General features: G+C 42.4%; 1 protein-coding gene across 2 annotated transcripts in view; it reads left to right on the forward strand.

Moving 5' to 3' along the window:
• The window catches only part of KLHL29 (kelch like family member 29), a 424682-nt gene that overhangs the window by 381316 nt on the left and 18223 nt on the right, over window positions 1-25143 (forward strand). For both annotated transcript variants that reach the window (XM_083495560.1, XM_083495561.1), the window contains exons 10-12: window positions 4883-5065; window positions 6082-6262; window positions 11129-11322. In XM_083495560.1, coding sequence (XP_083351686.1) covers window positions 4883-5065; window positions 6082-6262; window positions 11129-11322 — 558 coding nt within the window. The remainder of the gene's footprint in view (window positions 1-4882; window positions 5066-6081; window positions 6263-11128; window positions 11323-25143) is intronic.

The following is a 25143-nucleotide window of genomic DNA, read 5'->3' on the forward strand; positions in this document are numbered from 1 at the left end:
GGAATCACATACTGTAGAGTTGGAAGGGACCCTGGGGATCATCTAGTCCAGTCATGTTCAAAGTCCATTTTGGGGGCCCAATCTGGCCTGTCGGTTGGTTTAATCCGGCTCAACAACTTTGGTTGGCCCCCACATCCCTTCATTTCATCAAATCTGGCCCTCTTCGAAAAAAGTTTGGACACCACTGATCTAGTCCATCTCCCTGCAGTGCAGGAATATGCTGCTGTCCCATATGGGGATCGAACCTGCAACTTTGGCGTTATTGGCACCATGCGCTAACCAACTGAGCCAATTAATAGAAATGCTTATAATATCTAGACCTATAAAGTGCATGTTAGGGTCGTGGAGTGGTTAATGTACAAAACAACCAGCCGTTATGCTTAATATACACAACAGACTGAACCTAGGCATGTTTACACAGATGGAAGCCACATTGAGTTCAATGGGACTTAACTCCTAGATAAATGTATATAGGGTTGCAGCCTCGTTTTTCAATAGGTTTTATTTCTGTGTGAATATGCGTATAATAGAATCATAGAACTGTAGAGTTGGAGAGGACTCTGAGGGTCATCTAGTCCAATCCCCTGCAATGCAGGAGTCTTTAGCCCAACATGGGGCTCGATTCTACAAGCCTAAGATTAAGAGACTCATCAATGAGAGACAGGCAGAGCATAGCCATTGTGACTAGTAGCTGCTGATAGCCCTCTCCTCCATCATTTTTTTCAGTAGTCTGTTGAATGATTTACAGTATGAGTAGACATTCATCTGAGAGTAGACCTTCAGAGAAATGCACTGTTAGGAAGATTATGGCTCAACACTTTGCAATAGTTCCGCCTCTCAGCAAGCAACTTAAACTTGTATTTTTCAGCCAGCATTTTCAGATACTGTTTATTAAACCGGTTTCTGACTGCTGGTGTTTCTATAGCAATTGTTGGTTCCACACCCCATTAACTCTGTTTTTACTGTTATTGAAAATTTATCATTTTTAATATATTATTTTAATTTTCCCCCCTCTTACCTGTTTGCTGCTTTGAATATATTTTCATATAAAGGCAGGATAGAAATACTGAAAATAAATCAGTAAAAAGAGAATAGCTTCAGTTGCCGTGCCTTATTCTCTCGGGAATATGAAGACACAACTCAGTTTTTACCACAGCAATGCTAAACTTTTCTGTGCGCCTATTAAATTGGAAGATAGCACGGTAGATTTGTATGTGCAAGGAATACAGAACGCCTTTTCGAAGTTGCTTTCTCCTGCCTAGCAGAATCAGAACGGCAGGAAATTATATGTCAAGTTGCATCCTTTTTAGTTTGTAGAGACACTGTTTAATCAGGGAATATATGGGAAATATGAAACACATAGGATTTTCAATAACTGCCCACACTCAAACCCTTTAGCAGGGGTTGGCTAATAGGTTTATTGGTCGAAAGTATTTTTGAAAAGTGCCTATTTAATGTTTGCAGATAAAATTATAGGTGTAATGCATGCTATTTTCAGAAGCTTGTTGATTAAAGAAAAGTAATTTTCCAGGGATAAGGGGAAAGGAGTGATTATTTTTGTAGGTCGAAGTCCAATTATGTGGAACTGTTAATGTACTTGCAAAAGGTATTTAAATCCTTTGTGAGTATTGCAGTATTTGCAATGCCCTCTTGAGGTCATTCATTACAATCACATTAGATTTGGCACAGGTGATGAGTTTTTCCTGCCATTTTCTCATATATATATAACTTTACAAAGTGATTAAATGCATAGAGGATAATAGTACATAGACATCTTCCTACCAGAGGATGTATGGGCATCTTTTGAAAATGTTCCTGATCTCCTTATGTTCTCATAAGACATATGCAAATATAATGCAAGAGAAATCTGCTTTTCCAGTTTCTGACATATATGGGACAAAGACTGTAAACAGTGGTTTGGGTGCATGCTCTTAGGGTTGGGTTAACCATTAGACCCACATAATTTTTAGCACCCCACCCCCAATTGCACAATTCAGTCACAAGGCTGGATGACCTTGGGCCAGTCATTCTCTTGCAGCCTTCTCCTCCTCGCAGGGTTGTTGTCATGAGGATGCATTGAAAGGAAATCCATGTACGCTTCCATCTTGAAACCCTTGGAGGAATGACATAGAAGTCTTGACTTTCATGCAACCAAAGCCAGTACAGTGGTACCTCAGGTTACATACGCTTCAGGTTACATACTCCGCTAACCCAGAAATAGTGCTTCAGGTTAAGAACTTTGCTTCAGGTTGAGAACAGAAATCGGGCTCCGGCGGCACGGCGGCAGCAGGAGGCCCCATTAGCTAAAGTGGTGCTTCAGGTTAAGAACAGTTGCAGGTTAAGTACGGACCTCCGGAACGAATTAAGTACGTAACCAGAGGTACCACTGTAAAGTGTTTGAAGAAATCAGTGCAATGAATGATTTATGTCTGAAGATGTTTTGTCCTTGATTAGAATACATTTGGTATTTTTGGACAGTTGGCTTGACTTTTTTTTTTTCCAGTTTTTGCAATAAGTACAGTCATACCTCGGGTTGAATATGCTTCGGGATGAGCGCGTTCAAGGTGCGCTCCGCGGCAACCCGGAAGTAACAGAGCACGTTACTTCTGGGTTTTGCCGCATGCGCATGCGCAGACACTCAAAATGACGTCATGCGCATGTGTAGAAGCGCCAAAACATGGCCTGCACAGACGCGCGGACACAGGTTACGTTTCATTCTAGATGCGAATAGGGCTCCGGAACGGATCCCGTTCGCATCTAGAGGTACCACTGTAGTACATTCTGCTTTGGTCTTCCTCTTACCCCTTAACCTAGCTGTGCATGAGAATGGCCTGCCCAGTAAGCATGCAGTAAGAATGGCCCAGAATGGCCCAGTAAGCAGCAGTGCTGCTGCTTACTGGGAGGCGGGCAGACAAGATGGGGGGGGGGGGGCAAAGTCAGGGCCGTGCAGTGCACCAGCACAGCCAATCCAGCATTTCTAATGGTGTAGTGGTGTAACACACAGTCCCAGTGTTGCTGCTGCCTTGCCCCTCACCCTCTCAGTAACAGACTGTTGCTGAGACTGCGCCCCACTGGGCAAATTGTACCTGGCACTGCATCAGGGGTGCCAACTTGAATAAAATATGGGGGAGGGGAGGCAGGTGAGCTCAGGAATGTTTGATTCTTACCAGGGGTGCCAGATTGCTTTCAGGCTTGTGGATGCACACCACTGCAACGCGGACGTGCGATATCACACACACACATGCCTGCACGTAGTGTGTGTGACATCGCACGCACTACGTGCAAGTGCGTGTGACGTCACACATCTGCGTTGTGGCGGGTGGCAGCCATGTCTCCTCTTCCTTCTCCTCTCCGCAGCCAGTGAGGCACCCTTTTCCTCAGGGAGGGGCTCAGACTCAGAGGCAGAGAGACCCTGTCTCTTGAGTCTGAGCCCATTCCCATGGAAAAGGGTGCTTCACTGGCTGGCTGCAGAGGGTGGAGCTAAACTCCTTCTCTCTCGGAGGCAGTACCACTGCTACCTACTGGCTTTTCTCATTGACTTTGTGAGTGCCTAGTCCCCACAATTATATTATTGTGGGTGCCCAAGCATCCACGGCCCCCTAGAATTGCCTTCTATGATTCTTACTGTGTCTTAATTTGTGTTTTAATTTGTTGGAAGCTCCCCAAAGTGTCTGGGGTAGCCCAGTCAAATGGGTGGCATATAAATACTGTATTTTTCGCTCTATAAGACGCACCAGACCACAAGACGCACCTAGTTTTTGGAGGAGGAAAACAAGAAAAAAAAATATTCTGAATCTCAGAAGCCAGAACAGCAAGAGGGATCGCAGCAATCCCTCTTGCTGTTCTGGCTTCTGGGATAGCTGCGCAGCCTGCATTCGCTCCATAAGACGCACACACATTTCCCCTTACTTTTTAGGAGGGAAAAAGTGAGTCTTATAGAGCAAAAAATACGGTAAATTGTTGTTGTTGTTGTTGTTGTTGTTGTTGTTGTTGACGACCCCTGCCCTGCATAATCAATCACATGATATGGCACCCACCCACCCATTTGAATCAGAATTCCCCTTAACTTGGGGGGGGGAGCCCCCTCAAATATTTTATTGGGGGCCTGAAAGGACCTTGACCTTAGGAGTTGGCTCCTATGCTATCTAAGGTCACATTGGCGTCTCAAGAAGTTCACTAGATCGTTTTGCATGGTTTAGATACCTGTCAGAACACTTTCCATTTATTTAGATTCAAACCTACGTATCCTGACCCAGAAGCTCACTCTCTAACAAGCTGGTTCACAGTTGCACCTTAAGGCACTTAAACACACTTGCTAAGCAGTGAACCCATTCAACACAGAATTATTATGCATAGGATTGCATTATTAGTAAATAGGAAGTAATTATTCAAATCTGCATTTGGGATGGTGAAAAATGGAACGATCGCATAGTACTTTAGAACTTTTAGAAAAAATATAAAAAGAGCAAACAGAAGAAAACAGAAAGGAAAAGACAATTCAATATTTTTCTTATTTAGCTTAGTTTGGCTTTTATTGTATTTTACGCTGAAAACCTTTCATAAAAATTGATTATTAAATGAATAAAAAAGAACTTTTAGCCTTGAGGGTGATCTCTTATGCTGATTTACAGCACAATCCTATATATGTGTACTCAGAGGTAAATCCATTGAGTTCAATGGGGCTTACTCCCAGTAAACTGGGTATAGGATTACAGCCTTAATATCACTGTTGTTTTTTCTTTCAATGTTAGCAATAACCTATTTTTAAAAGGGGGGGGGTGTTTGAAATATTGTATCTATCCTGCCCTTCATTGTTATGAACTGCAAGGCAAGTTACAGACATATAAAACCGTAAATGCATATATTTCATTTTACATCCTAGGTGTGGCTGAAGTAATAGTTCTCGTCGGAGGACGTCAAATGATCGGGATGAATCAACGCGCCTTAACAGCAGTAACGTGCTTCAACCCTCAGAGCAACAAATGGTACCCCCTGGCCAGTCTGCCCTTCTATGACAGGGAGTTTTTCAGCGTGGTGAGCGCTGGAGACAACGTCTATCTCTCAGGTGAGCAGTGGTGAGAAGGGCATTGTCTATTTGGAAGGCTGTGTGACAGGCCAAACGAGGATGAATTATGTGCCAGCTTGCTGGGAAAAGAGAGACTTCCTTTTATCACATTCCATTTCACATCAGCTCAGATTTCCTCCCCAGTGCATTCGGCACTTGTAACCTGCAAAGGATAGGCTCAACACCCCGTCAAGCATGCGAAAAGTTTCCCCTTGCTATTGCAACCGCATTGTAAAACATTGGCGGGCGCTGGATCTAAATGACAGGTTTCTGCATCTCGAATCTGTTTGACTGAGCTGTTGCATACCTGACCTACACTTACCATATTTGCTTACAAGGAGGTTCGTCTTTGAAATCTCTTGTTGAAAATGAACTGCAACCCTCTTCTTGGTTCCGGTGAAAATGAACAAACTCTTGTCACTGGCAGAGTTCATTAACACAGTGCTTGACATTTTCCCCTTTTTCCAAGCACCTAGACGACTGATTTGTACAATATGTTCTATAAGTAGCATAATTTTACTTGCATACACTATAGCATTGGATGTGACTCTTCAAGGAAGTTCTCGCTTATCGAACTTTGTGTCAGTATCAGGGGTGTTGAGAAGGGCCCCTCTGTACATCCTTTTTTCTAAGTGGTGTGACACTTTGCTGTTTCCAACGAGAGAGCGCCTAGCTAGCTGCTTAGTCAATTCATACCAGTTGGATGTGTAATTGAATAGACTGCAGGTTATTTATGAATGCCGCCTGGGCATATTCCCATATGCAAATGTCCTGCCTAGTCTGATATCATGACAGCCTTTAAAAATAAAAATAAAACCCTTTGGGATACATGAATAAATGACACCAATCTGCATCATCTGAACAGATGCTTGCAATTGAGGGTGATTTATTTTAATTAGTCAAGTGTCATTTGGAAGAAGATATTGCATTGCAACTGGCTTGTACTGTAATAGGCTCCAAGAGCTGTTTTCCCGCCAAGTCACTGGTTCTTTTCCCCTTCTACATACCGAGGGCAGGTGGCATGGAGTCTGGAGTCACACTCTCTGACGTCTGGTGTTACATGTCACTACTCGATAACTGGAATCTCGTTTCCCGAATGACAGTCCCGAGGTGTCGGCACAACAGCCTGGTGTATGACGGGAAAATATATACCATTGGAGGCCTTGGTGTAGCAGGCAACGTTGATCACGTGGAGAGGTAAAGATGCTCCATTAATGTACCGTCCCCCGCGGCTGATTCGTAATGTTGTTGAGAAAAGTGGCATCATTTCACATTCTTTATGCAGAATTCAGTATAAATAAATGCTCACTGAACCATAACTTGGCGAAAGACCTGAAAATAAGGAGTCCCAGTTGCTAATATAAATGTAAATTTCCTCAGGCAGAGTGAGTTTAGTCATTCTGAAGAGTTTGTCATTGTCGTTATTGTTGTTGTTGTTAGTACAGCAGAGGGTTCGGACCGCTTTGCAGACATTATCCTCTTCCAAAACTTACAACATCCCTATGAGGTTTGCCTAGGAGCCAACTCCTAGGGGCCAAGGTCCTTTCACCCTCCCATAAAATATTTGAGGCCAAGTTGATGGGCAATGCCATTCAAATGGTGTCCGTGTGCCATGTCATGCGATTGATTATATTCAAGTTGGCACCCCTGGGGTAGGTCAGTAGTGCTAGCTTCCCTGTTCTGCTCTTGGAGAAGTGGTAAGATTGTCCAAGGCCAGGTCAGGCTGGGAGAGTTGCAGAGAACCCTATTGATTGAGCTTTGGAAAACAATGTTTCAGTAAATGACCAGAGTGATCTGAAGACAGGCAGGATCTCTTCCAGCGGCTCTGTCCCCCACTTGCCAGAGAGCTGTCTGAAAATTTTAAAGGGCCTGTCCCTTACTCCGCATTTTGAGATTAGAACTGGGAAATTTTATACAGAGCCAGTGTGATGCTGCAGTTAGAATGTCGGCCTTAATACTGAGGAGACCCAGAATGAATTTCTCACTCTGCCATGAAACTCCCTGGGTATCCTTGGGCCAGTCACTTGCACATTCAGCCTCACCTATCTCACAGGGTGGATGTAAAGATGAAAGGGGCGGGGTGTATGCTGCTTGGAGATCCTTGGAGGAATGATATGCCCACTATGCTGTACCAGCTCTCTCTTTGATGAAGATCCCTCAGTCCTGATTATATATACATATATTTCAGCATTGAAGTATGTCTCTGGCTCTATTAATATAAAATTCTAAGCTCAGTGCAAACACGTTCTGCATGCTTATCCATCAGGAAAACAGGCTTTCTCCTTCAGCAGGGATGGGCAGGTTCTTTTGATGGGGATTTCTTCAACTCTCTTGCTTTCTATGGTGTGATTTGTGAAAAGTAAGATCAGATAAAGATCTGCACCTGGACTGGGCTGGGGATTCCTATGAGCTGTGATTGCTTCAGTTTATTATGCAGAACTGGACTGAAGCCCTTAAAGGGATTTATAGTGTTTCTGTGTTTTCATTACTCTCCCAACAAATATTTTGCTACCTTGATGTCTCAGAAAGAATTCTATAAACAGCTCTTGACCAGTAACACTTCAGGCAGAAGATTCTTTGAAAGGAGAGGAGAAAAGCGTACAGAAAATTGAATCGGTCAGGACAAAGGTTTAAAATGTCACTAGTCATGTGGGAAGGGAAAGACCACCTTGATACACAATACAGCTTTATTTTTCCATGACTGCTTTTCTGTAAGCTGTACTCTGAATAATGGTGAAGGTATAATATATAAACTCTAGATAATGATCGTGCAAAGGCTTTGAAACAGAAGTAAATTAAAGCATTCGCCCATAAAGCTGTTAACCTAGACAGAGAGAAATTAAGAGGAGAAGGCTAGGAAAAATTGATGTGTGTTGAGATACAATTTGGAGAGAGAAAGAGAGGTTGATAATGCACAGACCCTTTCCCACTCAGCGGGAGCTGCAGAGTAAAATTTTAAAAAGCCTTTAACAGTAAGACTGTGTAAAGAGAGAAACACAAAATGACAGAAATGAGGGGAAAGAGACTGAAGCTATTAAAGTAGTAGTAGTAGTAGTAGTAGTAGTAGTAGTAGTAGTAACAGAAATCTTTCTATTTCTTATGTTCAGGTGTGAGTGCTGTTGTTTGATACCCATGCACAAGAGAAAGGTATCAATAGGCTTGGGGAAATCCCAAGGCTTTTTTAAAATAATGCTTTTTATTAAATTTTCAATTTTTCAATTCCAAATAAACATTTTGCAAACTGTAAAATATCCAGTGACTTCCCTTCTTCTCTTTCCATGGTTCATTTTACACATCCCTGCATATTTTACTGTAACCATTCAAATCATTTCCCACTTTTACATCCATCACAAATTATTTACTCTGTTGAATTTATCTTAATGCTGCCAGCGTTTTCAGCTGTATGCAGTTATTTTCCATATATTCAGTAAATGTTCTTCTTGCTCTCTTATTCTATATGCTAAATCTGCACGTTCTGCATATTCTACCAAATTAAGTTGCCAATCCTTTTTAGCTGGGGACCTCTCTCCCTTTCCATTTTTGGGCTAACAAAACACAGGCCACAGTTTTTGCATAGATAAATAACCTTTTCTGACACCTAGGAATTTCAGTCTGTGTTATCCCCAACACAAAGGACTCTGGTTTCTTTGGGAAAGTAGTTTTAAAAAAATTTTTTAGTTCGTTATTAATCATTTTCCAATACACTTTTACCTTTTTATACATGTCCACCACATGTGGAAAAAACATTCCCTCCACGTCTTCACACTTCCAATACATATCTGATTCTGTTTTATAAATCTTAGCCAACCTACTTGGAGTTAAATGCCATCTATGAATCATTTTCAGATAATTCTCTTTCAGTCAGTAACATGCTGTAAATTTCAGGTCGCTGTCCCAGAGTTTCTCCCAGGGGAATCCCAAGGTTTGCAGAAATCAAAATAATTTTATAATGATGGAGGAGCAGGTACTGAAAAGGGAACTTCTACCCCTATGATAACATCTGCAGTCTCCATCTTGGAATAGAATTTACAAGATGACCTTATGGATAGCAACATCCAACCTAATTTTTGTACTTTTCAGCTTTTTGCTTTTCCTCCATTCCTTCCCACTCCCCAGCCACACACACATCTTGCTTTCTGAAACATCTTGCCTGATGAATAGTATTGCACACATCTATTGGGAACACTCTTGTGGATTTGCTGCCCACATGTTCCTTTAAGAACACCTCCTAAAGAGGGGTGAGATCTTTTGCTGAAAATAAACCTGATGCTGCCCTTGAATGTGCCTAAGTATATAACCCAAGAATGTTAGGTCCAAACCAGGCTTAAGCAAAGTTGGGCTTTGGTGATGAGTGCCAGGATGCTTGGAAAATTTAGATACCACTGGGATACGGGGGGGCGGGGAGAGACACAGGCTGCTTCACATCTGACTAGTAGTGTCATCTGCAGTGAAAAGAGATTTTCATTCTCAATACTGTAATATCAAGAAAGTTTTAATTCAGGGATCAGGGACACTTTAGATTTCTTATTGTATGAATTCAGGCAAGTAGGCCATGTGTACATTACATTTGTACCCCACCTTTCCTACAAGAAACTTAATATAGTATAAGGTAACTGGGTAAAGGGACCCCTGACCATTAAACCACAGAGCCTAGGACTTGCCAATCAGAAGGTCGGCGGTTCGAATCCCTGCTACGGGGTGAGCTCCCGTTGCTCGGTCCCTGCTCCTGCCAACCTAGCAGTTCAAAAGCACGTCAAAGTGCAAGTAGATAAATAGATACCTCTCTGGCGGGAAGGTAAACGGCGTTTCTGTGTGCTGCTCTGGTTCGCCAGAAGCGGCTTCATCATGCTGGCCACATGACCTGGAAGCTATACGCCGGCTCCCTCGGCCAGTAAAGCGAGATGAGCGCTGCAACCCTAGAGTCAGCCACGACTGGACATAATGGTCAGGGGTCCCTTTACCTTTACCTAAAATCAATAAAGTATTTATTAACAATAAAGAAATTCATTACAAAAATCATCCTGAGTCAGGAAACATGAATCCAAACAATTTTAATGTTTGTTAGCTGCTATTTCTCAGTAACATTAGGGGGGGTGCAAGTGTGTGTGTGAGAGAAGCGGTTTGGGGAGAGAGAGTCGTAATTTATTTTTGTAATCTACTGCTCTAGCTATTATGTTCACGAATCTGCTATTTAACTAGATGTGCTGCCATTCCATGGAAATATTGATGCCTAACAACCATATCATTTTTTACTGTCTCCCAAGCTCATTTTGCGGGAGTTATTTGGATCACTGCCATGTTAGCTTAAAAAATAGGTGTCTGCACTGGTGACATTGTCTAAAATGAATCTTCATCCATGGTTTATTAACTGTACATCTTTATGGTCAATGGCTTAATTAAATCTGATACCAATGACCTTAGAACTAATTTAGCGCTCTAACGCATATTCTTATCTTCGGTGCTACATGGGGAAATGGATGCAGCGGCGAAATCTTATTCCTGCTGCACATTTCCCATCAACATCTGCAGCAACCTGCAGTGAAGTGTGGTAGCTTTGTCCACACAGTGAAAATTAAACAGAGGCAACTTGTGCATCCCCAGCATGCACATTAAATAGCTAGTTTACCAGGGCAGAGAGAGCTATCATGTTGCATTATGTCTGAAAACCAGATGATCTTCAACCTAAACAGTTGTAAGTGCATTTAACACTTGCCTGACTCCAGTTGCCGTTGAATATCGCTGAACTGATTTGCAAGAATAATCTCACTCTGTTCTAATTAGCAGAAATTAATTGGTAGAAGTCACCTTAATAAGAAGGTATCCTGGATTTATTTATTTTTTAAATCCTGGGATATAATGAGATAATACATAGTTAATAGGTTTGGATTATTTTCCCACTCTCCTTGCTTCCTTTGACACTGTCTGCACCGAGAATATAGAACTTCTGTCCATTGCCGTGGGTTTAGAGCAAAGACGTATTTGCAAAGCTGTTTTCCTGACTAGCCGTTGGCAAGTGCCAATCACCGTAGCATCTAGGCTGATTCATATGTCTTTCTGTTCTAGGTACGATACTATCACCAATCAATGGGAGACAGTCGCTCCGTTGCCAAAGGCTGTGCATTCTGCAGCTGCCACCGTTTGCGGTGGGAAGATCTATGTGTTTGGCGGAGTAAATGAGGCTGGCCGTGCCGCTGGAGTCCTTCAGTCATACGTCCCTCAGACTAATACATGGAGTTTTATAGAGTCACCCATGATAGGTAAACGGAACAGATTTCAATTTATAACTGGGGGTTGGGGGGGGGAGAGAGCAATGAGTACCGTGATACTGAATTGCTAGCAACAAAAGAAGAACTCTGCTGGGTAAGACCAAAGACCCATCTTGTCCATCATCCTGTTTTTGCAGCAGCCCATCAGATGTCTGTCCACTAGCAGGACCTGAGCACAGCTCTCCCCAACCATGATTTCCTGCAACTCATATTCAGAGACGCGCTGCCTCCAGTATTGGAGGGTATCATGCAGCCACTATGACTAGTAGCCATTGACTACCTTGCATGCCTAAACTGCCATGCAAGTTGGTGGCCACCATTATGGAATGAATTCCATAGTTTAGCTAAGCACAATTAAAAATCCTTTGATTTGTCTAGAATCTCCCAACATCCAGAATTGTTCATTGGATGATTCTGGGTTCTAGTATTATGAGAGTGAGAGAAAAACTCCCTCCCCATCTCTTTTCTTCATACCATGCATAATTGTAATCTCTCCTCTTTTTCCTACCCTTTTCCCTAAACTACAATGCACCAAATGTTGTGACCTTTCTTCAAAGAGGAGTTGCTCTCGGCCCATGATCACTTTGGTTGCCCTTTTCTGCACATTTTCCAACTCCACAATATCCCTATTGAGATGTGCTGACCAGAACCATTCCCAGTGTTCCAAGAGTGTTCGCACCAGGGGACTTTTATAATGGCATTATGACATTGGCGGCTTTATTTTCAATCCCTGTCGACGGATTTTTTTCACAGCAGCTGCACACGGGGTCAACATTTCACAAAGGATGTCTTCGAAGGTTAATGTGATTACAGAAATCAATGATGGAAACAATTTTATTTTTTGTAAGGTTATCAATCAGGATTATCAATCAGGCTAACAAATTTGTGTATATGCAAGCAATGGGGGTCTATGATATTAGCAGTACATATTAAGCCGAACTGCAGTTCAGTTAGTGCAATTGGTAGCTCTGCTAGTTACTCCCTGAAGTTTATTGGTTCCAAGTGGGAGAGGTGAAGAAAGCGAACTCAAGTACTGTACGAATATAATATGATTATAACACGAGGTGTTTCCTGAGCTTATGTAGATGTTACTTCTCTTTTCTTTCCACTCAGACCTTTAGGCACAGTAATACTGGAAAATCACATGCTTCCCTTGTTTGAACGAAAGAGCTTCTAGATTCTGTTAAAATGCAAGGGTTCAATATACAACAGAATCTAGAAGCTCTTGCGTTCAAACAAGGGTAGCATGTGATATTACTGTATTTTTTGCTCTATAAGACTCACTTTTTCCCTCCTAAAAAGTAAGGGGGAATGTGTGTGCGTCTTATGGAGCGAATGCAGGCTGCGCAGCTATCCTAGAAGCCAGAACAGCAAAAGGGGTTGCTGCTTTCACTGCGCAGCAATCCCTCTTGCTGTTCTGGCTTCTGAGATTCAGAATATTTTTTTTCTTGTTTTCCTCCTCCAAAAACTAGATGCGTCTTGTGATCTGGTGCATCTTATAGAGTGAAAAATACGGTATGCTTCCGTACATAATAATGTTGCTTTCCCCCTCATGAAGGTGGGCTTCCACATTACAATTATGGGAAATACCACATAACAGTTGCTTTCTGCCCCCACCCTCCAATGGCTGTATGAATCCGTCCTCAGAAAAGTTCCAAAGCGTTAAATGGAAGTCCTGAAACTTGTGAACTAAAGTAAGCCGTGTCCTTATGTTAACTCTTGTCATCCTTTCTTCGGATGCTGTGGAAGAAGCAATTTGGCGCTTGTTTGTAGCATCGATTTGCGGGTGTAACATTGCCCTTTCTTGTTCCCCGGCTGCTCTTGTTGTTCAGCCTAACGTGACATGACCGGCATATGATGCAGTATGAAACACCCAGCAGGAGGACGTTATCCACTGGCAGTCATGTTTATGTATTACAGCAGTGCAAACAAACCCATTTCCTGGCTCTTTCTGTCACATGCATACAGTGCCACTGTTCATATAATCCACTGAGTGACATTATGAGGTTTTCGTGTACTCTGAGCAGGGGGGGATGTTCTTATTCCTTACCAAAATAATAGAAGAGCTGCAGAAATCGGCAGCTCATTCCCTAGACTCGTTATAGTGTCTAGCAGTTGTCAGCCCATACAGGCTTGGGGGGAAAAATACTCTCCAACTGTCCCAAAGTACATTTGCAAATAAATAGCTTTATGCCCTAACAAAAATATGTCAGAATTACAGATAATGAAAGGAGATTTATGCTTCCTTGGAATAAAAGTAGCTAATTAGCTAATGTCGGTACAATACTTGGAAGGAGAAAACATTTCAGTGCTGTTGTTGTTTTGCCCAAAGATAAATAAATGTAAGTTGATTTGCATTTAAAAACGACAACAGGTGGAATACATAGTTTCAATGATCGTCATCAGAAATTGATCGTCTTCAGAAATTGTAAGGGCAAGGATGACAAACCTCCCACTAGGAATGTGATCGTTGCAATAAAAAAGGGATCCTAAAGCTATTAGATGATTGGGGAAGGGGTGCTGAAGTAAAATACAGTGCAATGATACTTTCATTTTGTTCACAAAGCTTCTGCACCAGTTTTGAATGTTTCTTGGAGTTGGCCAAGAGGTAGAAATCCCATTCCCACTGCTGTGGTTATTTTGACCGAAAGACACCTGGTATTTTTGGCAGACATTTTGCTTTCCATAGGTTTATATCTTGGAGACATTATGGCATTCTATAGGAGTTCTATGAGCTCTGCTTCCTCTTTTTTCCTTAAATGTGTGTGTACCCAATTCCTGGCCTAGAATATTAAATTCACCTGAACTAATGCTCTTTTTTTTTTTTTGTATGTAGTGAAGTCTGTTGACTTACTGTTTTCACGTAGTATGGAGTCTGCCCGAGATGTTTTCCCCAAAGGGTGACCTAGTAATCTCATTCTTTCAGCATGTCTCCAACTCACAGTTGCTTAGCTTCCTCTTAGAATTTTTCTGAGAATACGGTGAGTTACAGTTTGGAGACAGGCTGAAACACAGCAAGACTGAACTTCATCATGAGAGCCAGTGGGTGGGATTCAGCTAAGCTGCCGAATGTGCAGAATGAGTTCTGCTTCTGGAACAGGACTTTCCTTCTTTTCTCCCCGCTGCGCGCACTCCTTATTCTGCCCTTGAGGGTTCAGGGACCCCAAAGAACAGATTTGAAGGAGGATGGAAGTCACATTGTACAAGCAGACCTCGTTCCTAACACATACCCTACTTAACACTATGTTGAATTCCACCCAATATGCACTCTGATAATGCTTTAGACATAAACCAAATGCATGTTTTTTCAGCCTGGGCTTTGCGGTCATAAATGGTTGCCTGGGAAGTTCAGTGAATTGTTGTTATTGTGCATTATGTATTTTTTGTGTGGTTTTAGGCATGAAATTTAAAATGTGTTTAATTATTGTAAGGAACGCGGGTGGCGCTGTGGGTTAAACCACAGAGCCTAGGACTTGCCTATCAGAAGGTCGGTGGTTCGAATCCCAGTGACGGGGTGAGCTCCTGTTCCTCAGTCCCTGCTCCTGCCCACCTAGCAGTTCGAAAACATGTCAAAGTGCAAGTAGATAAATAGGTACCACTCTGGTGGGAAAGTAAACGGTGTTTCCGTGCGCTACTCTGGTTCGTCAGAAGAGGCTTAGTCATGCTGGCCACATGACCCGGAAGCTGTACGCCAGCTCCCTTGGCCAATAAAGTGAGATGAGCGCCGCAACCCCAGAGTCGTCTGCAACTGGACCTAATGGTCAGGGGTCCCTTTGCCTTAACCTTTAATTATTGTAAGGTTTGTATTTATTATATTGTACAACAGTCTGGGCTCCCATTGGAAAGAACAGGGGGATAAACAAAAATAAGAACAATAGTCATAGTAATCATAATAATCATAGTATTTTAGACCACTGAGTTTTTACGGGGAGACCAGTGTCAAAGTTTTCCCTTAATCTCAAAGGCCACTGGATGACCTTGGGCTAGGAACTTTTTCCACTTAACCAAACCTACACAGCGTAGTTTTGAGAATCAAAAGGATAAAAACCACAACTGAGAAAAATATTGATTGATCCTGCATTGCACTTGGAGAAACTAAAATGTTTAAAGATGCTTCATATGGCAACGTTTGAGAACTCTTGACCTAAAAGGTCGCTCTGTTGGATGAATCAGCAGTGGTTGTATGAAAACACTGACTGAGATCTTGGCCTAACCAGCAATCCAGAGCATGGAAAAGGTATTCTAGAACAAAATCTATGACATATATTTAACATGCTTTGCATGTATACAGTAAAATTCAAATAAAACCCACATAATAAAAACTATAAAACACGGAACCAAAAACTAATAAATCAAGACTTTTAAAAGAGCACAACCAAAATCCACACAGATGTTGGCCATTGTCAGGGGTCCTTAAAAAGGGAGGGCCACAGTTGGGGTGGCATACATCATTGATAGTAATAGTGCTCTCAGTTCTCTATTATTTTTATAGCTGAAACAGCACCATCCTCACATGGGCAGAGGTTTTAAGCAGAGGTTGGATGGGCATCTGTCATGGATGCTATAGCTGAGATTCCTGCATTGCAGAGGGTTGGACTAGATGACCCTTGGGGTCCCTTCCAACTCTTCCAGTTCTATGAAGCCCAAGGATTGCAGAAGTACAAAAAAAAATCTTGAAGAAATAACTTTGCCAGTCGGTTGTGCATAGTCTCTCCTATAGATCTCATTGAGGGGAGACAGAATTCTTCAGTTTTTACGGTCCCAAACTATATACTCACATATCCTTTTCTATCCTCTATCCAGGCAAGCAAGAGGTACAGTGGTACCTCAGTTTACAGGCGCTTCAGGTTACAGACTCCGCTAACCCAGAAATAGTACCTCGGGTTAAGAACTTTGCTTCAGGATGAGAACAGAAATCACGCGGTTGTGGTGCAGCGGCAGCGGGAGGCCCCATTAGCTAAAGTGGTTAAGAACAGTTTCAGGTTAAGAACAGACCTCCAGAATGAATTAAGTTCTTAACCCGAGGTACCACTGTATTTTACCAGCACAGGCATCCAAAGCAGTCAATAAACCACACTGCTTATGAATCCTATGCACCCCAAGCTACATCATTTTGTACTGTGTGCAGCCCCACATTGAAATAAGTGGTGGTTTGGGTTTGCTCCTGGTCTTCAGGAATAAGAGCAGTTGGCAAAAGACATGCTTAAGCAGAAGACTGGTGTAATGTAAAAGGTGAGCTCACACTGAGAGGAGCGTATTATTGAAAATAAAAGACTAGTCCTCATTTCCTGACACCTAAAGCTCCACTCCAGGAAACGTGGTCCTTGTCAGAGTTCCCACTAGTATAACACTTAAATAACATGAAATTGTGCAGTAGCATTTCTTGATCCCAGTCTGTTGTGTGGCACTTCAGTAATTACAGCTAAGGAATGCATTAACGGGTGGCTGGCATTCTAGTCTGTAATTCCAGCTTGCCTCTCAGGGGGGTCTTTAGGTATTAAGGGTTGCTGGATCTTACTCTCAACTTTAAAAAAGGGCAGAGAAGCTGCTAGCCTAAGACATTTGCATTTAGGTCTGATGGTACACTTGGCATTATTTATTTCTTTGATCCCATGGTGGATATTGATGTGTGTGAGAATATGCTGAGACCTGTGTAAATAGCAGCTTAGATTCCACTGAGAGCTCCAATACCAGGTTTCCTGCGTTTTCCATTACCACTTCATATGAGAGAATTATCTGGCTATTTCTGTGCATGCTCACTATAAATATTCTGTGATGGCAATATAAGCACACTGAACACTCATTGCAACATCTGTCCTGTCCTCTAACTCCTACCCCTAAGCCTTCTTATCAACAGTGCAATAGCCCTTGCACAATATTGTGGGCTCATTTGCAATAAACATTGGAGCCATCATTTCAGCAAGTGCATATGGGAAACTTGCATCAGCACGCATTATAATTCTGCTATAGACAGTCTTCAAATCAGGATCTTAAAAAGGAATATTGGTTCTTAGTGATGGGATTGTATCTTCGAAAACGATACCCTGATGCAACTTTTCCATGTAGTTTAATGAAACATTCCCATGAAAACGGGATGTGCTGCTAGAATTAGATAAGTGGGCCTTGCAACAAAATGTTATAGCGCCGAATTGCTTCATGTTGAAGGTTCCAGCCGCTCTGTTCTGTTTCCCTTCCTCCAGTTTCCTGTTCCTCCCACCAACAGTCAGCCAACATTCAGTGCTCAGTGAGCATTTTCAGTCCTCTTTGGAGTGCTTTTGAGGGGGCTTTCCTTCCAGGATGTTTCCCCCAAAGATTTTGCTGTTGTTCTGTAAGTCTTAAGGTTTCCCATCCCTCTGATATGTCCCTCATGTTCATGGATGCTGCAGTTTGGGCTTCATAAGGGCTAGCACTTGGCAAACTGAGGTTGCTTCTTAGCATATACCTGGGATGGGAACCTATGGCCCTCTCAATGTTACTAGGCTACAACTCCCATCATTCCTGACCTTTGGCCATGGTGGCTGCTGCTGCTGGAAGTCTGGCATTATCCAAAGGAATAGGGGTTCCGCATCCCTGGTATGCATGATGATAGACACAACAAAATTGCTATGATCTCCCCAACTCCCATTACCCTTCACTTTCTGTATCACAGGTGGGGAACAACTTTCATCAGGCGGGTCTGATTAAAAAGCGACCTATTCTCTGTGGGCTGCCGTCATACGATCAGAATCCCTGATCCCTATGGAAAGCAGTGGGGCTTGCATTTGACGCTGGATTTAGACACTCATGCTCTCCTGATTTCTCATAGGCAGCTGGGGCTTTACCTGTGCTGTCCATTATGTGGACATGGCGGCACAAAAACATCAGACCACATTAAGACCGCATCCAAGGCCTAATTTGACCCATGGACCAGTCCTTTGCCACTGCTGTTCTATATTATTGGCCCAAGCAGGGTGGAGGCAGGTACACTCTGTTCACTATACAACAATACCAGGGAGTGTAGAAATACAGTTTCACACACAAAAGTGAGGGGTCCAGATGGTTAGGGTGTGTAATAATAATTGTTCTGCACCTTCTCTTAGCTTTCAGTTCAGCAAATCATGCACTATCCCTGCCTTGAGAGTTTTCCCCATACTTCAGAAACAAGAATTCGTTCAACCCTAAATTTATCTGCTCTTCTAGCTACTCTCCTACTTTCCACTGTGAGGGATGAATTTCACCTGAGTGACACCTGAGTGATAATTACCATCTTTGTAACCATCTTTGCCTTTCCAGTTCAACTGCAGTGATTCATTATTATGTTATGCACAGAGTATTTTTTGAAAAAGAAGGAAGGTGCAGTTTGTGTTTCGGTAGCTCCTACATTACTCCTACCAAATGCACTATAATGCAAATAGGAGAAATGGCCAGTGCCAAAATTCTGTGCAGAAAAGCAATCCAGAAACCGAGAGGTTTATTTTGTACCTCTTTAAAAGGTAGTAATTTCTTGGGATCACCGCCACTCCTGGCCTGGACAGTGGTTTGTTGCTGAGTGATATGTTAAAAGTGAGTATGTAACTTAATCAAAGGAAGCTGATGCCATCAGAAAATTGCTATTGCTAGCATTGTCCTGCTTTCGTGTTCCACATTTTAAAAAAAAAAGTCTGGTTCCTTGAATTTTACCTTTTAGCATTTATGCTTTCAAAAAAATCCCACTTGTGGTGTTCTCTTCTAAGGCTTCTCTTCCTTATTTTGTTGTATTTCTCTGGAAGCCCCTTGACTGCCTTGTGTACAATTCTTTGGGGGGGGGGGAGTCGATATGGTTCAGTAAACAAAGTATTCCAGATGGGATTTACAATAATAGACTTCCACATTAAAATACACACAAATAACATTATGAATGCTAGTAATATGGAGGGCTTACGTTGTTGATGCTTTTTTGTTTTAAGCCTCTGGGTCATTTTCTATTCCCTTAAATTGCAGAAAACCAGATAGCACACTCGTTCTTCAGATGGGAGAGGAAGGTGGAAGTGAATAAACAGCTCCCCTTCTTCTGTGTGCAGATAGTATTGGCTCCTTGTACTCCACTGGTCTGATTGTTTGCTTCTCCTGCTTCCATTCCAGGGGGGTGGTTTGCTATGCACTGGAATGCCCCACCCGTTTGTCTGATGCTGGGTGCTCCCTTTCAAGAGGCTTCTAGCTGGTCTCTCTGAGTCTTGGCTTCAGTGAGCAGCCAGAGCTCTTGCCAGCTGCCTGAAATCCTAGAAGCACTTACTAATTATCCTATTTGCAGTTCATTCCTCTCTTAGCTATGCTAGGAATTGGGCTGCCGTCCCACAGCTAGTAGCCAGGGTCATCTTACCCCCATTACTGTCGGTTGTTTGGCTAAGGTTGTCTTACGATTCTGTCTGGCCTCCAGGCAGATATAGAGTCACTTTTCTGCGTTTCCTCTTTATTATAGGTTTCTTTCATATAAATATAATACTTGGATGTCGTGGAACTCCCTAACTGTTGACATCAGGCAGGTGCCTACACAACACTTCTCAGCACCTGCTAAAAACATTTTTGTTTTGACAAGCCTGTCTGATATGTAGAACGCTAGCATGTGCTTTAATCTTTTCTCTTTTTTGAGCTCACGGTTGATTTTTATTTTTTTTAATGTTTCGAACAGTTGGTTTTTAACTGCTTTTGCTGATAATCTCATTGTTAATGTTCTTTTTTCTAAACCACTTTGAGGTTTTGCTTTGTTTTTGCAAACAGATTTTCATAATTAATTAATTAATTAATTAATTAATTAATAACGGTCCATCACAGAATGGTTATATTGTTACATGTCACCCCAGTTTCCACCAAGTGGCTTCATGAGATTCCTGGGACTCCAGGCACTCACCCAGGTCTTATTTACACATGGGACGCGGGTGGCGCTGTGGGTTAAACCACTGAGCCTAGGACTTGCCGATCAGAAGGTCGGCGGTTCGAATCCCATGACGGGGTGAGTTCCCGTTGTTCATTCCCAGCTCCTGCCAACCTAGCAGTTCGAAAGCACCTCAAAGTGCAAGTAGATAAATAGGTACTGCTCCAGCGGGAAGGTAAACGGCGTTTCCATGCGCTGCTCTGGTTCACCAGAAGCGGCTTAGTCATGCTGGCCACATGACCCGGAAGCTGTACGCTGGCTCCCTCGGCCAGTAAAGCGAGATGAGCGTCACAACCCCAGAGTCGGTCACGACTGGACCTAATGGTCAGGGGTCCCTTTACCTTTACCTATTTACACATATTTACACGTAAAGTCTTCAGTGAAGAGAGTTCAGAGAATTACATCTCAAGAGGGGCTTGTTCCCCCAGCAGTGCAGCACTGCATTCCGAAGACATCCTGAGCGCCATCTCCATGCCTCTGTCCCACGCTGCCAAGAGGATCCTGTCCCTGTATGACCTCTGCCTGGAGTTCTTCTTCCAGCCTTCTCCTTTCCAAAGACCTTTGCGGGGGGGACACAACGGGATCCAAGTCTCAAGTAAAATGACAGGGACTCTTTCCTGTTTTCCCATGTCATAGGAACTGAAGTCCTAAACCTTTCTCCTCCCACAGTAACCATGGGAATTCTCCCCTCTCTGTGCTGGGAAGTTCTTGCTTTGATGATGGTTTTCACTGATGGGGTAATGACTTGATCGCAGCACCTTTTGTCATTCTTAGTCATTCTTAAGACGAAGCCCTAACCTGGAAAATAAGCTTATCCTATATATTTTTCACTGGTCTGGCATCTTCCCTTCAATACCCCTATATTATCTAAATTCTACCATTTATTGATTTCTAGCATGAACTAACTCTAGCAGGTATGGGTGCCCTTGCACCCCCAAAGTCTTGTTAAGCAGAGAGACAGAGAGAGTCGAATCCAGACTTAGCCAATGGGATTCATTGTCATGCTGACACAATCATTCTGTCTGTGGTTCTGTCGCTGCAAGCATTCCTGCTTGCCAAAACGAAGGATCTCCTCTCTCTTCCCACTGCAGGCTATTCTGGAGTTTCTCTCAACTCTCCAGAGCAGATATTTGGGGTTGTGCAGAGTGCTTACTTTTGGATGCATTGGAGGGATAATCAGCATAATCCTCTTTAAACAATTTCCATTGTAAATGTCGGTGCAGTTCAGATTATTTACTTTAAATAGAGAGAGCCGCAGCAATCATTTAGTAAAAGCAATCTATGAAAGTAGAAAACTGATTGGGGGGGAAGCTTGTTGAAATTCCTTCACTTGGCTCCCAAAGCTCCAAACCAACTTGACACCAGTGGGAAGTGCTTTGTAGGGCTTCAGCTCCCTAAACCTTACACTTTGACACTATGGTTATTGCCTATTGACAACTAGGAACCTGACGCATTCTTCCCAACTGAATGCCTAAAATAACAGAAGGGCTAAGTAAAGGGTTAAGTCTGGATTGAGGGGCACTGAATTGTGCTCCAATTCACTCCCTCGCCCTCTTGTTCAGTGGCAGTAATAGAGATGTGTAATTTGTTGGGAGGGCAACTTAAGATAGATACTGCAAAACCTTTTAATATTAATGTGCCTTACATTGTAATCCTATACTCAGAAGTAGGGTTCCATGGGGCTTTCTCCCAGGAAAGTGGGCATAATTTCGTGAAGAAATTAAAAATAAGATTTGGAGCATCTGGGGGGGTTCACTGTATACCACAATAGCAAAAAAAGGAGGGAAAATGTGCTGTCTTTCTGGCCCTGCTCACATTTTTTTTTTTTGGCAATCTAAAAGTCCTGACCAGAGGTCATTTTATAAACTATTCTTCCTTCCTAAAAGCAAGAAGTGAGATCTCATTCCCTCTCACTGTTTCCTAAGAAATTTCTTCAAGAGAGCTGAAATTGGGGGAAGCACATGGGCTGAACATTAGAAACAGTTATAGGATATCACAACCAGCATAATGCTAGCTCTCTACAAAGGAATCAGAGAACCCATGCTAACTGCTTATAAGAAATGAAAGCAAAATTCTGCTATTAAAACACCAAAGGGAGATGTTCTTTCTTTTATAGAACAAAGGCATATGAAGGCAGGGAATTGGCCTCCTGAGGAGCTATTGTTTCTGCCTTGAGGTAGCCCAGAAGAATATCCCTGTGGACTTTTGAGGTTAAGTTTCAAGATTTCTTTTGTTAGATTAGTGTGTCTTCCAAAAAGTCGTGTTAGCTCAAAAGAGTCTGTGAAAATGTGATCAGCATACGAGGAGGGTTCACACATGAGAGAGCTCTTTGTGTCAATAACAAAAACAGACATAGGCAGTTTTGATTTCTGCAAGCAGTAAAGAAAGAACAGGATACTCAGAAGACTGTCAGATTTTAGTCATGGTGTAGTTGAGGGGGGGAAACACCAACTTCTTGCTTTTTATCTTTTTGGTGATTCAATCCCTGTTTATCTTTTTAAGGAATCACACAGCGTTCTCCTCATTGATGTTTTTATGTTTTTGATTTATGTGTTCTATGTGTAGTTTATCTAGCAGTGGGCTCTTGTCTTTTGTAATTTCTCTCTCTCCACACAGTCCTGTGAGGAGGGAGATTGGTGTTGAGTGATACACAAGATATTATCTTTCTCGCACATGCCCAGAGATGTAACGTCACCTGGAGACTGAAATTTGAAATACCCAAGTCCATCTTTGCCAAAGCATGACTTACTCCTAAATCCAATATATGAATGATGCGCATCATGTTCTCACATATACCTTGACTTAAGTGAGAAGCAAACAGAAGTCTAGTTTAGAAAAACAGCTTCATGTATGTGTACATTAGAGATGGGTCATCTGTGGCTGGAGCTGATAGGAATTTTAGTCCAGCAATGTCCATAGGGCCACAGCTTCCACACCCTGACATACCGTATTTATTCGAATCCAATGCTCACCATTATTTGCCCAAATTACGTTGCAAAAATTAAGGTGTGCATTGGAGTCAATGGAAGGTTTACATTTGCCAGCTAATACTTTTTTTGGTTTCAAGGTTGTGAAAAATTGAGGTGCGCATTAGATTTGATGGCGCATTAGACGCGAGTAAATACGGTACATGGTGTGCTTACCACGTGCTCAAATGTATTTCTTAATGGTTTGTGCTTTGTAAGAAGATTTACAGTGGACAGCAGCCATTCTCTTCTTAGAGTAATTGGATCTGTTTGCATTAAGAAACACAAGGGAAAACATATTGTTGGAACGAGGCAACTGCCAGGAGGTAGCGTGTGACATCGAGAGGCTGGAGGACAGACCTGTGTGTACATTTGGCCTCTTCCTGTTTCGGGGGCGGCTCAGGGGCTGGTTAAACTTTGGCTACCAGATTTTTTTCAATGAATCTGGGGACACTTTTCAACTTCAATGGATTTTGTATGGGGACTGATGTCCGGGGACTGGTCTGGTAACCTTAGGTTAAATGACCCCCATGGGCCTTAGGTTGCCAACCCTGCCTTAAGCTATCCTGCAGTCATTGGATGTGGTGGAGGACGCTGTCCTGCCTCTGGTGTTGAAGTCAAGATTCAGTTCTCAAGTCTGGCTGGCCTCTGTACCTGGAATACGAGAAGGCCACCACCTTGACTTTGCCTCAGGCAGCAAAATATCTTGGACTAGCCTTGCATATATAGAGGATTGTTTATATTATGCACATCCTCTTACGCACCATGCTGAAACAAACCCAAGGTGAAATTTGATTTCCTTGCAATCAAAGTTCTGGATCTTCAAGTTACAGACTTAAAAGGAGTAAACGGTATCTGCTGCCTGGAGAAGGCTGGAGTCATGGATTTCTGCGCCCTGCAGTGCTTTCTGTCTCGCTCCGAAATATATGCTCCTCATTCTCTGATTGTCCTGGTCCCACCCAGAACAGCTCACACTACCTCTTCTTTCCAACCCTCTACCATTGCCAAAATACTCTAAATAAACCTAAATATTGGCAACCATAGCAAACTGTGCATATCATTTTTATGATGCAGAGTTGCATCATTGGCACTGAGCATGAGACTTTAACCTTTCCTGGCAGAAAAACATGGATTTATTGGGTGGCGGTTAGTGCAATCTACTCTAATGTGGTGACCTGCTCCAGCAGTTGGTAGTGGTAGTAGTAAGAATAAGAATAAGAATTTATTATTTATACCTCACCCATCTGGCTGGGTTTCCCCAGCCACTCTGGGCGGCTTCCAACAAAGATTAAAAATACATTAAAACATCAGTCATTAAAAACTTCCCTAAATAATCATACTTTACCTAAATAATACTTCCAGGGGGTTGGGAAAGAGACTTACCATTGTTGCTCTCCCATACATTGGCCTTTTGCTGCTGTCAGATGGGGGAGCCAGCTGAATGCCCTCTAGCCCTCCCCTCCAGACTGTATTTTAAGAGTGCAGCAAGATGAAAACATTTTTGTCGGCTTTTCATTTTGCTTTGAATTTATGTACTTTAGCTTAGATGGTTTCTTTTTCGAGATGTTGAATTTATTGTTTGCTAAATTGTTTATTTTTTTGTTATTTTGAGTTTAGTGAGATTTTCAGTATTTTGTGTATTTATATTTCCAGTGTTCTCTATTTTGATGTTTTGTAAGCCGCTTTGAGCACAACTCATTATGGGAAAGTGGCATATACATATAATCAATCAATCACATGCTGTTGGGCTATATTCCTCGACCGCTGACCATGCTGCCTTAGATGCATGAGAGTTGTACTTCAAAACATCTGGAAGTTACCAGGTTGCGGAAGACTGCTTTAGTGTATACTGAGCCCTATCATAATTTATATAGAAAGGATACTGGACATAAAGCTATCTTTGGAGCATTGAAAAACAATGTGAATCCATGGAAATGCATTCTGTGCTCTCACCTT

Source organism: Podarcis liolepis (genome assembly GCF_965112155.1).
Source record: "Podarcis liolepis genome assembly, chromosome: 3".
NCBI classification, from domain to species: Eukaryota; Metazoa; Chordata; class Lepidosauria; order Squamata; family Lacertidae; genus Podarcis; species Podarcis liolepis.